The 18,212-nt window shown below is 42.2% G+C and overlaps 1 protein-coding gene across 7 annotated transcripts in view; it reads right to left on the bottom strand.

The window, feature by feature from the left end:
• Positions 1 to 18,212, bottom strand: part of KALRN (kalirin RhoGEF kinase) — a 739,094-nt gene that overhangs the window by 249,540 nt on the left and 471,342 nt on the right. For all 7 annotated transcript variants that reach the window (XM_034786199.1, XM_034786196.1, XM_034786193.1 and 4 more), the window contains exons 13-14: positions 16,828 to 17,002; positions 2,560 to 2,755 (exon numbers count right to left, since the gene is read on the bottom strand). In XM_034786199.1, coding sequence (XP_034642090.1) covers positions 2,560 to 2,755; positions 16,828 to 17,002 — 371 coding nt within the window. The remainder of the gene's footprint in view (positions 1 to 2,559; positions 2,756 to 16,827; positions 17,003 to 18,212) is intronic.

The raw sequence follows: 18,212 nt of genomic DNA, 5'->3' as shown, positions 1-18,212 counted from the left end.
AGCCTTGCCTCTGTCCTGCCCCCGCCTTGACCCCCTCCTTGCCTGTTACCTTGCTTGCTCCCATTCCTAAGTTTTGGCTTAACCTGTAGCTTTGACTTCTGACTCCAACTTGACCCTTGGCTCTGGTATCCAGTCCCTGCCCTCCAGTTTGACCCTTGTCTCTGGCTTCTGAACAGTGACTCCGGCTTGACCCTGGGCTCTAGCTTCCAACTACTGACAACCATTATGCCTGATAGCCACTCTGGCCACTAGGGTAGACCACCCTTGTCCTGGTCAGGTGACAATTGGGCTTGGTGTGAAGGTGGTTGTGCGCTATTTAGTGGCCTCAGATATACAGAAGGTCACACTAACTAGATGTTCTGGAGGGGGCGGGGAGGTTGGCCTTAAATGCCATAATTTGAACTCTGCGCCAAGATTTTCCAAAAGTGACTAGTGATCTTTGTCCAAATTAAGACATCTTAAAGGGCCTGATTTTCAGAGGGTAAATGCACAGAAAGTTGTGAAAATCAGACCCCTTTAAGGTGTCTCAAATTGGGCACCCAAAAATATCACTAGTCATTTTGGAAAATCTTGACCCTTGTGTTAAGCTTTAATTTCTTTCAGAGATGTCATCTCACCTCAACGGCAGAGTTATAATCAAAATGGAAAAATGGAATGAAGACCAATGCATGTGAATTAACAATTGTAGCTTACTAACAGCTCTTGTCCTTTTGGTAACACAAATATATGAGTAGTATTCTCTAAACATATAACTCTTTCCTGAAGGACATGCATTGTTAATGGAGCCCAAAGACAATTTAGATGAGCTACAAAATCACTGAGAATACAACATGACTTTTAGAGAGCTCGTATGAACTTATAAAAATGAAAACCTTGTTGAAAACAAATATTCTTATAGTGAAATCAGGTTAATCGAGGCCTGGTTTATCCATGTGTGTCAGAGTAGAGCTTTGGTAAGAAGCAAGTTGTTACCAGTCCCATTAAGAGTACATTTGCCTGACAGACTTGTTAGCCTAAAGATCTCTGAGCCAAATAAAAAATTATCGTCAAAACTGTAAACGCTTAGTTTGTGGCTTCATTATCTAAACTTTCAGCTAAGTTCTTATTGCAGCACTAGTGATCATGTTCAATAAGAGGCAGTGATAACTGTTGATTTTCAAAAAGTCCCATACTGAGTTTGCAGCTCCGTCAGTAAGAACAATCGGCTTTTGACTGGTAAACTGAACAAACTTGATGCAGAATTCAGTGAGAGGAAACAAAATTCAATGCAATTTTTATTGAGTATAACTGTCCTTTATTGAAATAAGAAACAGTTGTCTCCAAAGAACAATTACTGTCCCTTACTTTGCCATCCTCCCAATATTCTGCATTCCCTGCAAAACAGGTATGAAAAGAACCTTCAACTAACCCCTATTATTCTGGATCCTCAAGAGGTTGTGGTTCTTTGACTTTGGAAGCAAATGATTTTTCTTAGATACACATGGACCTCACACTGGGAGACCGAGGTAATATTTTAAAAATATTTTAAAGATCTCATCCATTTAATCTCTGTTCCATTGTTTGTAATCCAGAGAAGTTGTTTCTACTCTCCTGCAGCTTGGGAGTTCCAAACAAACACAGTGAGTTTTTCCCAGACCAATCCACCAGGCTCCTGTCTGTGCTCTGCTCTGGATCACACCTCCCATGCCTTCTACTCCCGCCTGTGCTCTGCTCCACATCCTGTACCTCCCAGGCCATAGTCCTCTGATATTTCCAGGAAGAAAAAAAAGTTGCATTTTACTGATTTACTTTGGGCAATTTTACCACATCACAAAGCCAAAGACTAATAGGCAAAGCACAGGGCCAGCCATACTGGGAGTAGATGCTGTGCAAGCTTCCACATATGGTTCACCCAATGCACCTGGTTTCCTATCTTGCAACATTCTCTCTTAGTTGCTGCTGAGCTTCTGTTAACCAGAGCTCGCCGAATTATGCTGCCTATTGCGAAAATGTATCGTGGGGTGAAATGTTTACAAGAGAATGGGAGGAGACCAAGAAAATCAGTTTTATTTGTATCCTGAGCAGTCCTTCTTATCTTAATTAAAGGGGGTGGGGAAATTGCTCTGTGTGCCTTTCAAGGCATGTGAGAAGATTTAAGTATCTTACAAATAATTATCGCCTGTGGGACAGTAGGCAGAGATTAATCTGAATGATTATTTTCCCCAGGTGAGAATGCAAAAATCAGGATTTTACAGTACTCACTGGAAACTTGAACCTTTTGCAGAGAAGCAGGGTATAAGATACAAAGCAACTTCTCTACTAATATGCTTCAAGACTGCCATTTAGGAGCACACGCCAGGGAGGTTTTTACAACCAAGTGCTTATCTTAACTTCCAAGTGGACATTGCAAGTAAAATTCCAACATCTTATGCCCTGTTCATACTGAAAACAACGTACATTCCAATACTTCTTTGAAGGAAGAATATCCACAGTTACCTGACTAGGACTCTGTTCACAGATGATGTGTTTTCTTTTATATTTTTGTAAATGGATGACTATTAAGCAAATTGTCCTGCTCACCTGAAGCCTGGACTTCCATGATGTACTGGTGTAAATCTTGCCCTTGCTGGATAACCTCAAAGGTCATGTTGTTCATGGCCAGTTTCCGTTCGGTGTGGCGCTGCAAGCGCTGCTCAGCCAGAGTGAGGTCCTCGGTATTGAAATCATTCATTTGTCTCAGCAAATCTTCATTCCAGGCATCTAACTCTGCTGTTACCTTCAAAGGAAAAAAGCCACATATTGTATGCACTGGAAGCCAACAAAAAATTACTTCAAAACAGCATTTGGATCACCATAATACTCCACACTTAGGGTCTGATCCTAAGCCCCTTGAAATCAAGAGGAGTCTTCCTGTTGACTTCCATGGTTTGGAACAGGCCCTTGCATGGCACTTTTATTCTGTGGATCTCAAAGCTTTGACAAAGGTGGGTGAGTAGTGTTACACCATTTACAGGCTGGGAAAATACAGCACAGAAGTGGCTTGTTCAACATCACAGCAAGTCAGTAGCAGAGTTGGTAGAGAACCACAGTTCTCAGCTCTAACCTCTACACCAATATCTAGCAGTAATTTGCAGAGGTTGGCTAACTTTGCTTCCTTTGTTACGTGTTCTCTGTTTCTTCATGATAACAATTGGCCTGATTAATCTAACAGTCCCATTATTATTATTTTTACTGTGTTATCGCCCAATAGTACCCAGACAGTAAACGGGTCCAATAGCATTAGCCTCTGTAGAATCACACTTGAAACTAGACACAAACAGGTGGAAATGAAGCAATAGGAGGAAATGAAGAACAGGGGACAAAGGTAACGATAACCAAATCTTGCTGTTAAGTTAGACATCTAAATCCATATTTAGGCACCAAGGTGAAAGATGCCCAATTTTCATAGATGCTGAGCCCCAGTTCTCACTGAAATCAATGGGATTTGTGGTTTCCTAAATATATATTTAGGTGCTTAACTTTAGACACCCACTTTTGAAAATTTTGGCATCTTATCCCATGGTCACAAAGCAAACCAAGGGCACAGAACCAAGGATTTCTGGCTCCAAATCCTTTACATGTTGTTTTGGATGGGGATTTAAAAGACACAGTTTTAAATTCAAAATGAGAACACAAGCCCATAAACCGTTTTTAGACTTTTCTTTGAAACCAGCGGAAACACAGATTTGTTCACCCCAGGCAATCTGTGACCATTTTACAAACCTGGGACTGAAGTCGCAGGGTGAAAGGCAGAGCATAGGAGATCCCGAGGGCTTTCCATTTTTATTCTGATTATTCCTATGTCCATTCCACTCAATTAACTTTAAATAATAACTATCTCTGTTTACAGTCCCTTTGGTGCCCTTCCTGATTCCAGTGGTCTATGATTCACTCACACTTCTCAATTAATTGGAGTCTCTGGAATGTAGTGGCTTATTGGCAGATTTTCTGTTCTAACAATTACCAAGCCCTAGAGAAATGGTCATGGTGGAAATCAGAGAAGGAGCTCGGTAGAAAATTAGAAAGGGTTTTAAAGAGAGAGCCTCTGCTGATAGCTAGAAGGACTAAGGCCGACTTGACCTCATTTTAAGCTATAGACAGCATAATGAACATCTACAGTTTAAAGTGAGAATAGATTTCCACTATTAATGACTATGGTACTTGAGGTTCCATATGAAACCTGTTTTGCTTGCATGTGCTGGTAGAATGGCATATAAATTTACTGGATCAGAAGGAGGTTTAATTTTTATTCGTTATTAAGAATATTGCCTGTCATAGTTCATTGCATTGACTGTCAGGCTGCTAAAACATAGTCATTTGAAAATTTATAATGGAGTTAATCAGAGTACTGCCCAATTTCCCGTAGATGTGAATACATTCTTGTGCACCTGCATTGGGCAAACCACCTAAATGCACTTATGAATAATAGTTACAGAGGGGAATCAGAAATCCAATAATATGTCACATCTGATTTCTCTGACAAATTCCATATTTAGGATAGTGGAGATTCTGTTCTACCATGGAGAAAGTATCTCTCCATCTTGTAGCTGTCTATGCACAGTGTCGAATGCAGTGTTGTTATAGGCATGTTGATCTCAGGATATTAGAGGGATACAGTGTGAGAGGTAATATCTCTTTGTGATGGGGTTCCTGGGGTGCAACCTTGACTGTGGGACTGCTGAGCCCTCTGTCCCACCAAGCTGGGGTGTCTCTCTCACTCTGTGGTGCTGTTGCCAAGGCACAAATGTCTAACAGGTCCTACACTTACACAGACATCCACAGGCAGGGACATCCCCAGCTCCCCAGCCTTGCACCCCAGAACTGTACCGTCTTGCCCTGGTCAGAAGCCCGATCAGTGTAAGTTCATTACCCAGTCTGCCTCGATGTGGAGAGGAGACAAACTCGCCTTTGTAAACTGAGCTGAAATTTCCCAAGCACCCCAACCAAAACACACTGGTTTAGGTAAAATATAATATAGATAGATTTTAAGTGATTATAAGTAGTAAGTTTAGAGATCAAAGTTGGTTACCTAAGAAATACAATTAAATTCACAAATTGAGTTCTATAAACTAAATAGGATTTGAATCAAGCAATGTCTCACTCTTAGAGATGATACAAACAGGTCACAGATCTTCAATACATAGGCTGGACCTGACTTCCAGCCCAGTACCACCCTCCCCCAGTTCAAAGTTTTTGTCCTCTAGACGTGTTTCCAGGTGTTGAGTTGTGGGGGTGTGGGGGGGGAAGTGAGGCCAAGTCATGATGTCACTTGACCTCTTTATAGTTTCTTACAGCTTGCTGGAAAGATATTTTGCTATGACAAGTTAGTCTCCATTGTATATGTGCTCTCTGTGAGATGGTGGTTGAGAGAATGGATTCCCTTCAATGGGCCATCAGTGCGTCTGGCTACTCCATTGTTCTACCTGAAAGGCTGATTGTGGGTGTTCTCAACCTCACAACAAATTTCAGTAACACACACATAACAAAACTTCATAACTTCACGTACAATGATAGCACATACAATCTCACTGGTCATTAGTGTTCAACAGATCAAATGATACCTCACAAGGCAAACTTTGTACAAAACATATCATAATTATATGACTGTGGTGAATATGGGGGTTTCAGGGTGCTGCTTTGAGGTACAGAGTGCCTTTGGAGAGAACCTTTTATTAGAGACAAGCTTTCAAGCTTACATAAAGCTCTTCCGAGCTCTGCGTAAGCTTGAAAGCTTGTCTTTCACCAACAGACCAATAAAATATATTACCTCACCCACTTTGTCTCTAATATTCTTCCAGGGCAAGAAAAAAAATCTATGTAGGTCTCTCTCAGAGTTAATCTGTCAAATAAGATGGAATATGCTACACTGAACAGGGAAACAGTAGATGAGTGGGCAGGGTAGAGTCAAGGTGGGGAGTGAGGGAAGATCATATAGAGGCAATGAAGGAGCTGGGCAGAGCCTGGATGTGAAGACAGGGAGTACATGGAAAGAGGAGGTGGTGAAGGTCTAATAAGACCAGTGTAGAGGGATAGGAAGATCGCTTTAGTAGTTGGCTAGACTGAAGAGAGGCGGGTCAGGGAGGCTGGTGAGGAGGTGTTTACAGCAGTCCAGGGGAGACAGAACCATGGCATGACCCAGGGTTTTGGCAGTGGAAATGGAGAGCAAGCGGATCTCAGCTCCAGCACTCAGTTCACCAATAGAGTTTAGAGCATATCAGCAGAGCAGATCATAGAATGACATCTATTTAGTGGACCTAAGAGCAGAATGTTGCCTGCAGACTGATGTGGATGGGAAGAGCAGGAAGGGAGAATGAAGCTATCACTTTTATAAATCCTACATTTGCAGAAAGCTCCCCGTTCCTGTCTCTCAGACAGCGAGACAGGCTTTAGTGTGGCTCTGAAGATATCACAATACATTCCCCGTTTTTGATAATACGCAGAGATGGGTTGATAGTGGGCTGCTGAGGTATATGAAGGATGTCATTGCAATGATTGTGCCCTGATGCTTTTGGATTCTGAATCCCAACAATATCCATAAAAAAACCTGAATATACCTCTAAAAGACACTCTATGAGAAACAGCTTGGAGCCTCACTTTCCAGCTGAAAACTTAAGGACATCCAATATGATACATGTGAAAAAATAAAAGATCTACATGTAGGAGTGGCTGGAATTTTTTTTAGGATGCCTATTATTTAATTCATATTTTATGAGCCAAGATCTCTGCAACCTGATTTTGAACAAAGAATCTTCATATTTGATTAAATATACAGATCTATCTGTACAAAGCCATAAAAATCCTGTATCTCTGAGCAGACAGCTAATTCACTTGAAAGACTCTGCTAATGTTATAAACTTGGAAAGCGACACTCACATGAGTTATAAATAACAGTGAAGTGAGTTACTGCCTGGGAGATTACTTTTGTTCCTTTCCAAATTCATGTTAAGCCAGAAGAGCCAAGACGTGAAATAAAAGCTGCAAGATTTGACAGGAGGAAAAATAGAGCCAAAGAAATGGTAATGGTGGAAAATGGAATTCAGCATATAGCAGACTTTAGTGACCCATGGGCCTTTCATAGGATAAGACAAGAATAAAGAACCAAATTCTGTCCTGTCCACAGTGGGCATCTGCTGTGAATCTCCAAGGGCAGAAACTGACCTTAAAAGAACATTGATTGCATGCGACTGTAAAATCTGCACAGAATGGATTCTGGGTGGCGCTGCGCAGATATCCACCAGGAAAGCGGGTGGCAGAATCACTGGGAAGAATCTGGCAGCTACTTTACAGGACCACCTGCAAAGTCTTGGAGAAGTTTCCCTGCAGAGAGAGGCCTATGGGATCAGTAGAGTGGTCAGAGGCATGTACTATCCCTGACCTGGCAATGGTGTCTATGCACACACACCTGTTCAGATTATTCCTGCTTTTAGTGGTAAATGATTGTGGAAGGCCAAATCACAATTGGAGTTGCAGCTAGCAAGAGATGTTAAGAGTAACAGGAAGGGTTTCTACAGGTATGTTAGCAACAAGAAGGTGGTCAAGGAAAGTGTGGGCCCCTTACTAGATGGGGGAGGCAACCTAGTGACAGAGGATGTGGAAAAAGCTAATGTACTCAATGCTTTTTTTGCCTCTGTTTTCATAAATAAGGTCAGCTCCCAGACTACTGCACTGGGCAGCACAGTATGGGGAGGAGGTGACCAGCCCGCTGTGGAGAAAGACGTGGTTCAGGACTATTAAGAAAAGCTGGACGAGCACAAGTCCATGGGGCTGGATGCACTGCATCCGAGGGTGCTAAATGCGTTGGCGGATGTGATTGCAGAGCCATTGGCCATTATCTTTGAAAACTCATGGCGGGGGGGGGGGGAGGTCCCAGATGACTGGAAAAAGGCTGATGTAGTGCCCATCTTTAAAAAAGGGAAGAAGGAGGATCCGGAGAACTACAGGCCAGTCCGGCCTCACCTCAGTCCCTGGAAAAATCATGGAGCAGGTCCTCAAGGAATCAATTTTGAAGCACTTAGAGGAGAGGAAAGTGATCAGGAACAGTCAGCATGGATTTACCAAGGGCAAGTCATGCCTAACTAACCTAATTGCCTTCTATGAAGAGATAAATGGCTTTGTGGATGAGGGGAAAGCAGTGGACGTGTTATTCCTTGACTTGATCAAAGCTTTTGATATGGTCTCCCACAGTATTCTTGCCAGCAAGTTAAAGAAGTATGGGCTGGATGAATGGACTACAAGGTGGATAGAAAACTGGCTAGATCATTGGGCTCAACGGGTAGTGATCAATGGCTCCATGTCTAGTTGGCAGCCGGTATCAAGCGGTATGCCCAAGGTTTGGTCCTGGGGCCGGTTTTGTTCAATATCTTCTTTAATGATCTGGAGGATGGCATGGTTTGCACCCTCAGCAAGTTTGCAGATGACATTAAACTGGGAGGAGTAGTAGATACGCTGGAGGGTATGGATAGGATACAGAGGGACCTGGACAAATTAGAGGATTGGGCCAAAAGAAATCTGATGAGGTTCAACAAGGACAAGTGCAGAGTCCTACACTAAGGGTACGTCTTCACTACCCGCCGTATCAGCGGGTAGCAATTGATTTAATCCGGGATCGATATATCGCATCTCGTTAAGACGCGATATATCGATCCCCGAACACGCTCACTGTCAACTCTGGAACTCCACCAGAGCGAGCGGCGGTTGCGCAGTCGACGGGAGAGCCCTCGGCCATCGATCCTGCGCCGTCTTGACCCCAGGTAATTCGATCCAAGATACTTCGACTTCAGCTACGCTATTCGCGTAGCTGAAGTTGCGTATCTTGGATCGATCCCCCCCCCGACTAGTGTAGACCAGCCCTTAGGATGGAAGAATCCCATGCACTGCTACAGACTAGGGACCGAGTAGCTAGGCAGCAGTTCTTCAGAAAAGGACCTAGGGGTTACAGTGGATGAGAACCTGGATATGAGTCAACAGTGTGCCCTTATTGCCAAGAAGGCTAACGGCATTTTGGGCTGTGTAAGTAGGAGCATAGCCAGCAGATTGAGGGACGTGATTGTTCCCCTCTATTCAGCACTGGTGAGGCCTCATCTGGAGTACTGTGTCCAGTTTTGGGCCCCACACTTCAAGAAGGATGTTGAAAAATTGGAAAGAGTCCAGCGGAGGGCAACAAAAATGATTAGGGGGCTGGAGCACATGGCTTATGAGGAGAGGCTGAGCGAACTGGGATTATTTAATCTGCAGAAGAGAAGAATGAGGGGGGATCTGATAGCTGCTTTCAACTACCTGAAAGGGGGTTCCAAAGAGGATGGATCTAGACCCGTCTCAGTGGTACCAGATGACAGAACAAGGAGTAATGGTCTCAAGTTGCAGTGGGGGAGGTTTAGGTTGGATATTAGGAAAAACTATTTCACTAGGAGGGTGGTGAAGCACTGGAATGGGTTACCTAGGTAGATGGTGGTATCTCCTTCCTTAGAGGTTTTTAAGGTCAGGCTTGACAAAGCCCTGGCTGGGATGATTTAGTTGGGGATTGGTCCTGCTTTGAGTAGGGGGTTGGACTAGATAACCTCCTGAGGTCCCTTCCAACCCCGTGATTCTATGATTCTAAGGGGAATAGGCAGAGTGACCAGGGCAGAGAATGTTTTTGAGGGGCAGCACGTCACAACAGTTTATTTGTACTACGCTGTCATTCATTTCCATCACAGCTATAAGCCTTTTAATGACTGTTGCTAAAATATGGGACAAAGTACATTTTATAGATATTAGTTGGGGATAAAGTTAAGTGATATAACATATGCTTCATACATGTGAGCCCCTCAATTCAATACTCAGCACCTCCACTACTGTCTCTCAACAAGGGTCAAATGGTTCTGTCTCTTTCAGCCTGACCTTCTGACAATAACATCCTTTTAATGTAACAGTTACTATGTTCAGATCATGTGAAAGATCCCTGGCTTAAAACTGGGAAGAAATATTGCTTTTGTATTCTCTGGTTCAAACACGGGTTATTGGGCTGGATGCAGGAACCGCTGGATGAAGTTCTTTGGGCTACGTTGTGAAGGAGATCAGACTAGATGATCATAATAGTCCCTTCCTGTCTTGAAATCTACATTGATTTGATAAATAATGTGGGACATCAGGCACCAAATAAGGTAGGTCCCTTAAATAAAAGGAGGACTTTCGACCAAGAGTAATTAATGAGGCTGTTCTAAATCAGAATACATTGTCACTGGGGTATCTGAAAGCTTTCAGGAGTCTGTTATGCCTGTTTCCAGTTGCCAGTCACAATTTGGAATCGATATATTTAGTGGATATTTGATCTGCTTTTTGACTATCTAAAGATCATCCAATATATTAGGACTGAAGCAGGAAAGAAAAGACAGCAAATCATGTTACATGGCTTTGGATTAATATCCATATGCCAAACATTTGCCTTGACTTGAGTAAGAAGCAGAAGTCCTTAGTGCAGACAAAAGCAACAGAGGGTGCAGCTGGTTCGCCATCACCAACAGAAACACCAGTGGGTTCACTTTTAGGTAGAATACCTCTTCTGCAAATAAAATAAAGTGATACAAGTTGGAGAGAAAATACACACAGATGGCAGATTTCCTTGCAGAATCGATAAGGTCCAATGCACCTAAATAAATGGAAGTATACATAGTGTTTCTGGAGTACAATTAACTCTGAAGAAGATCTATCTGTATTCCAAGCACCAGAGCAGGAGGGAAAGTTTACAGACAAGCTCCAGCTTCAACAGAAAACTACAGAGTGGAGACATTTAAGACAATTCTCAGAGGACGTTTACGAGAGGAACTGCAAAAGAAAGCGGCCTATAATGTGGATTTCACCATCCAGGGAAGCACAGAGAAAAAGGGTTAGATTTTCAAAAGCACAAATGGCAGTTAAGACCTGACTCCCACTGAAAGTAAAAGTGGCTAGGCACTTAACTGCCATTTGTATCTTTGAAACTATCCCCCACATTTTTAGCTTTAAAAGTGAGCAGACGAACAAGGGATATGGAAAACAGTAAGCAGACAGATGCTTGGAACTAAAAACAGATGTTTGACTAAATACAATACTGGGTGTGACTATTTCTCCAGGCAGGAGGAAGGTTGGGGTGCAATTTGTATCCTCTTCATAATGCCCAGGGGGGCAGTTAAGCAAGAAAAGGCATTTGCCCCAGGAATGGATTGGTGACCCTTCAGCAGATGCCCCTTCTGGGTTCCACCATGGAGAAGCTTTACTTTAGCAAAGCTTTTGATACGGTCTCCCACAGTATTCTTGCCGCCAAGTTAAAGAAGTATGGGCTGGATGAATGGACTGTAAGGTGGATAGAAAGCTGGCTAGATCGTCGGGCTCAACGGGTAGTGATCAATGGCTCCATGTCTAGTTGGCAGCCGGTTTCAAGCGGAGTGCCCCAAGGGTCGGTCCTGGGGCCAGTTTTGTTTAATATCTTTATTAATGATCTGGAGGATGGTGTGGACTGCACTCTCAGCAAGTTTGCAGATGACACTAAACTAGGAGGCGTGGTAGATACACTAGAGGGTAGGGATCGGATACAGAGGGACCTAGACAAATTAGAGGATTGGGCCGAAAAAAACCTGATGAGGTTCAACAAGGACAAGTGCAGAGTCCTGCACTTAGGACGGAAGAATCCCATGCACTGCTACAGACTAGGGACCGAATGGCTAGGTAGCAGTTCTGCAGAAAAGGACCTAGGGGTCACAGTGGACGAGAAGCTGGATATGAGTCAACAGTGTGCTCTTGTTGCCAAGAAGGCTAACAGCATTTTGGGCTGTATAAGTAGAGACATTGCCAGCAGATCGAGGAACGTGATCGTTCCCCTTTATTCGACATTGGTGAGGCCTCATCTGGAATACTGTGTCCAGTTTTGGGCCCCACACTACAAGAAGGATGTGGAAAAATTGGAAAGAGTCCAGCGGAGGGCAACAAAAATGATTAGGGGTCTGGAGCACATGACTTATGAGGAGAGGCTGAGGGAACTGGGATTGTTTAGTCTCCAGAAGAGAAGAATGAGGGGGGATTTGATAGCAGCCTTCAACTACCTGAAGGGGGGTTCCAAAGAAGATGGAGCTCGGCTGTTCTCAGTGGTGGCAGATGACAGAACAAGGAGCAATGGTCTCAAGTTGCAGCGGGGGAGGTCCAGGTTGGATATCAGGAAAAACTATTTCACTAGGAGGGTGGTGAAACACTGGAATGCGTTGCCTAGGGAAGTGGCGGAGTCTCCTTCCTTGGAGGTTTTTAAGGCCCGGCTTGACAAAGCCCTGGCTGGGATGATTTAGCTGGGGATTGGTCCTGCTTTGAGCAGGGGGTTGGACTAGATGACCTCTTGAGGTCCCTTCCAACTCTGATATTCTATGATTCTATGATTCTAAGCAGGTTCAAGCAGTGGATGTAGCTCCCAAGGAAGGAGGCTTGTAGTGGAGAATTGCCAGGACACACAACAGTAGGGTGAAAGATGAGCCACTGAGATTGGAAGGGATTTTCAGTAAGATTGTTTTCAACTCTTTGGTTTTTGCCTGTTTCTATTAACACCTATTTAGCTTCAAGGACTAATGAGCATTTTGGAGAAAGCCATTTCTGTTAAAGATTTCAACCCCACCACCACTTCCATCAAGGTGTGAGTGCTAACAACCTACATCTGCAGAGACTTCCAGATGGACCTCGCACACAGCCAGGTATTCCTGATAGCCCTAACAGTTAAAAGAAATAAGTAAGGGGGGAAAACATTTAAAAAACCATTCAGGCAAAATCTTCCAGAAGTGAAAAAGGCACAAGCCCAAATGCAACAAAAAATCCTTTCCAGATCACTTTTAAAAGCCATTCTTAACTTATCCCATTTGCAGATTTATATCAAGGCACTCTAAAGAGAGGGTGACTTTAGTAGGTTATTTGCAAAGAACAATGGAGTAAGCCAAGAATGGAATTTTAGCTTTAACTGTGATCTTTGCTGCTTTGCTGCATTTTTATCCTATTTTCTTTTTAGATTTAATATAACCCTTATATATAATTATAGAAATGATATGCAATGATTCATATAAGAGCGCTAGAATTAATTAGTTACATTAATTAAATATTGCATTATATTAACAAAAGGGAATCAGAAATTCAGAAAGCCATGGCTCTGACTTCCTCATTGTTATTATATTATTATTAATTTACAGCAGCACCTGCCACCTGCTAGGTACTTTGCAAACAATTAAGGCAGGGACAGTCCCTGCTCCAAAGAGCTCATAACCTAAGGATAGGCAGATAAGGACACAGAGATTAAGGGAAGGAGGGGCAACAGGCAATTTACATACAAATCAATACTACTCACTGTGAGCAGCACCGCAGAAGAGGGACTTTAAGAGGGATTTAAATGTGGACAGGATAGGGGCCTTGTGAATGAGCTCTGGGTGCTTGTATTATGCATAGGGGACAATGGGGAATAAGGCACGAAGATGTGAGAAGCTGAGAAAAATGTGGACAAGGCTGGGAACCTTGGTAGAGTGGAAGGGAGAGTAGGCAACATGGAGCTTCACAAGACAGGACAAGATGGGAGGGGCATGGAGCCGGATGCATCTACCAGAGTAAAAGCTATAGGACAGTTTCTAGGAAAGCCATTGGAATCTTATGCATGTCCATCAAATGCCTTGGTTTTGAAAGCACAATACAGACTTCAGGATGTGCTCACAAAAGTGCCTCTGCCATGCATCTTTTCTCCCTTACAGGCTTCACTCCTGTATCTTAAAGGACAAGGTGTGCTTAATTAGTCAGAATGGTGACAGTGCTTTCCAGCATGAGAGCAAGGAGGGGATGTGATTGCAGGTGATGACAGAGGTAGCTGTGCTCTCTGGACAGACAGAAGGGGACTTAAATCAGCACAGAAGAAGGAAATATTGATCTGAGAATAACAGTGGTGTCCATTGTATCATCATGCTTTATTTATACAGCACAGCCTCTGCTCCTGTATTCAGTTTATACACACACGAGAACCCGGGCCATCATGGAAAACAATACAAATGTCTAATTTCCAGCTAAATCTCAAGCCAACCACCATCAATAAAAACATATTTTGCTTAAGGGATAATTTGTTGCTCTTAGTCTTCCAGCCTCTGTTGTCTTCTCTGCCACACTTAGAATAAACAAAGATCAAAAGCATTACAGGTTTCTTAATTATGATGATGGGAATAGCTTTTTGGCTTCCCAAATTAAAAATAGGATAAAATAGTTCTGTTAATTCTGATAATGGTTCCCCTATTGACACACAGGCGTCTTTATTATAGTTTTGAGACAACTGACTGCAATCAAGTATCTGTTTAAGGATTATTCTTTTGTCAGCTGAATCAAATCAACAATTGCTTGAGATGTATAATATAAAGGTGACATTTAGCATACATTTCAAATTGCTTTTCATTTTATTGTCATTTAAGTTGTTTTCCTTGCTTGAAGACTAATCTTGGCAGCTATACTTATTTATAAGTTCCTATATTGATCTGGCTACAAACTCTTTCTGTTTTGTCATTGGTTATGAATTATGTGTCATAGTTATACATTTTATTTAAAGAAAGAGATCTCTAATTAAAAGAATCTGCCTATCAGGTTCCCTATGCAAATAAGAAACATGCTCTCTGACTCTTGTAGTGTGAGTTCCAGTGTTTTTATAATAAACAATAGCAAATCACACAAACAATAGCAAATCAACAGTGACAGAACCGATTTTCTTTCAAGCCCCTATTAGTCACTACAGCCTGATTCAGAAAGGTGAAAGTACATGTCAAACTTCAAGCACCTTGCTGAGTCAGGGCCCAGTAGATGTGGCTGTGTGCATCGAAGCAAATATCCACACAGGGATAAAGTAGACATGGTGGACCTGGACTCTACACCCAGTTCTGACCATGACCAGCTGTATGACCTTGGGCAAGTCATGTCACCACTCTGTACCCCAGTTTCCCCATCTATAAAACAGGGATTAAGATACCTATCCACCTTGGAAAAGCACTTTGAGATCCTTGATTGAAAAGCACTGCATAAGGGCAAAGAGTTATCATTTGAATGAATTCTGAAATCTTCCCTAAAAGCTAGATTGCAGCATTTAGTCACTTGTTGAAGTTGGAAGCACAGTGAAGCCATACTGCCGCATGGAACATCTCTAATCTTCCTGCTGTGTACATAACCCAAGCTTGAGGTCTGCAATGAAACCCAGAAAGCTTCACGTGATTTGGAGTTCTTAATGAAAGGCTCAGACTGCTCCACTATGAATATCCAGTGTATGTTGCATGCAGACATACCTATATAGTTTGTATTTATTTTGATTTTAGTCTAAAAAAATATGCTGCATTTACATACATGCATGTACACACACGCTCATGAAGAGTGGGAGTCATTAAATACTCAGCATTTGGCACTCTGCAGTACCACAATATCTTCTATTCTATGCATAGGAAGAGACCATGGTTATTCCATGTACCTAGAAGTTTGAGTTTTTAAGGCAACCACTGCTTTTGTGCAAATATACCATGTGTGAATATATAAGAGTGTATATTAGGATATCCAAGTGTTTGTGTGTGAATGGTATGCAAAGAATTCTTTTAACGAGACTGTTCTAGTTACATTAATAGCAAAAACTGTAGAATAGCTTTCCCTACAAAATTTGACTATAACTGCAGTAACTGGAAACTTGGATCTGTACTGTATCTGTTGCATATTGCTATAGATCAATTCCTATCTAGGAATCTGCATTCACAGCTTTTCCATCTATTATAATTTAACACTATTTTTTGTCATAACTTAAAATAAACTGTCTCCTATGAAGTGTTATGTAGCATGCTAAAGTTTCCATTAACGATCAATATATTCCATCAGATCACCTATTGAATTACATGCAACATCTCTGGGAATATCTCATCATAAAACACTTCAAAAAAGTGCCACATTAACAGATTTATCCACTGCCAAAGGTGTCTCTGAACAACCACAAGAAAGATACAGTAGCAAGTTGATACCTCATATGGGCTAAATACACAAAACTATGTTCCAGCATACATGAGACACAAATTAATTAAAATCCCATGCTTTAGTATCACATTCCATCTGATTTACAGGTAAATATTTATTCAGATTCATTAAAAATCTCTTTAAAATTACTCAGTCCAAGAAAACCTCATTTATTTAATGCACCGATAACTGTTTTTCCACCAATAGCATTTGATTTAAAAAAAGAGTACAAGGTAGAGATATAAGACCTCTTTTTAAATTTACTTACAGGCATATAAAATTACATGATGAGCACTTTGGGGCTTCTTGTACAGTATTTCTCTTCCCCCCCCCTTTATGCAAAACAACTGTTATGCCTGCAACCTGATTTCTAAGAGAACCCTTCATATGCTTAATATTTTGTTGCATTGAGGGGTTCAAAGCCATAAAATGCATCTAAAGAGAAAAATCTCACCTGCAAAAGATCATTAACTTTTAGATTAGTAAAGACGGATGTATATGAGGGGCATATGTAAACCACTGTACGATGCATGCCAAAAAACTGGTCCAAAGCATTCAGACACTCTGAATACAGTTAGCTGGGCAGACATGAACATGTCTTGTATTTTATCAGTATGTCACAAAGGCATATTACTGGTTTCTAAATTTCCAATTTAACAACTGATTTCTATTCACCTCCTAGTTCCACCAGACATCTCAGTGTAATCAAAGTCTTCTGTGATTCCGCGGAACTCTGTGTATCCTGTTAGAGTATTAGTCAGAGACACAGTCACCATCTCCACAGCGCTACCTTCCCAAGATCACCCAGACAGCTCTTACCTCAATGGTGTACTGTTCAAAAATCCGGAGCTGAAGGAAAATGTCTAGCTTAATTTTCCGCTCATGGAAGAGCTCTTCCATCTGTACCTGGGCCTCGTCAAGCTGCTGAAGGACAGATTCAATGTGGCTGATGGAGCTATTGTGTGGAGTCTTATTGTTGGATACCGCTGAGTCCCTGTGGCAAGGCAAGAGAATGGTTAAAGCTCAGCATTAACGCAAGAAAAGAGCAGGAATTAAACACTCAATTCTGTGCGCAGCTGAGAAGCGAGCCGAAGCACAAAGGGCTGGAGGAAGGTGTATGCAATGCTCATTTCTTCAGCTTGTTGAAATCCTGTGTTTCCTGAACTCAACGCAAAGTCAAAACAATGAGCACATCCTTTCATATGTTGTGACACTTTGACCCCGGTACACTAACAAGGGGTTGGAGGGGAGAGGAGGAGAGCAGAATGGCACATAAATCTGAACTGATCTCTTGAGGAATCTGACTGGCAATCCCATTTAATACTAGTCCAAATGACCCATTTCTTTCTACAATCAGCCTGTCTCAGAGGCATCATCCTCAAAGCTGCTACTAACACGCTGTAGATCTTTACAAGTTAAATTATGCCACCATTTGCATTGTTGCTAGTGAATTAAGAGAGTTGGACTTGCCAGTATTTTAACCTAACAAGACTGGGATTCTTCTGATTTCCCTTGATTACTTAGTCAGAATGCAACATAACCTGGGAAAAATTCCAACACTAAGTATTTTAAAACACTAAAGACAGATTGTGACTTGCCCTTGTGTAGGTGCCCAGGGTGATGGGTAGGGGGCAAGGAATCTTCCCCTCACTGTACACTCCATGTGTCAGGGGTGTTCAGGAACTGCTTCTGCTATGCACCCCCGAGCACACATCATCCCAAAGGGGGCAGAGAGGAGAAAGGGCCATGGTACCACCCCCTAGTCTCCAGCTCAAGCAGTCAGGAGGAGCAGGTTGCACCATCTTAATGCCAGGACTCTGCCTTAATCCCACAATCTGGCCCTGAGACAGTTGTGTGTTATAAATATAGGGCAGAAACTATTTTCATTATTGTCAGTTTCCTCAGTCCTGGCTGTCTCACATTTAACACTAGGGATCTGGAGTCTGAAAGTTAGCTTGGGTTCTTTAATATATGTTTGTTCTGAGGGTTCTGTGGATAAATAAGCTTTTCAGGGCATTAAGGGTAAATTCTCTCCCTAGACATGCCAGTGTGGCTTCCTCTAACTTCAGTGAGAGCCATATAGGCAGATCTGAAGACAGAATTGAGTGCCAAAGTTTTGGTGCTTAAGCTAAAACAAGTAAATTCAGAACAAAGTTATGTTTTGTTTTCCCCATAAATTACACAGTAGCAGCTGCATTACTTGA

The sequence above is a fragment of the Trachemys scripta genome, chromosome 11 (genome assembly GCF_013100865.1).
Source record: "Trachemys scripta elegans isolate TJP31775 chromosome 11, CAS_Tse_1.0, whole genome shotgun sequence".
Taxonomy (NCBI): domain Eukaryota; kingdom Metazoa; phylum Chordata; order Testudines; family Emydidae; genus Trachemys; species Trachemys scripta.
Note: the sequence above shows the minus strand (reverse complement) of the source record. Positions and strands in the feature narration are given on the sequence as shown.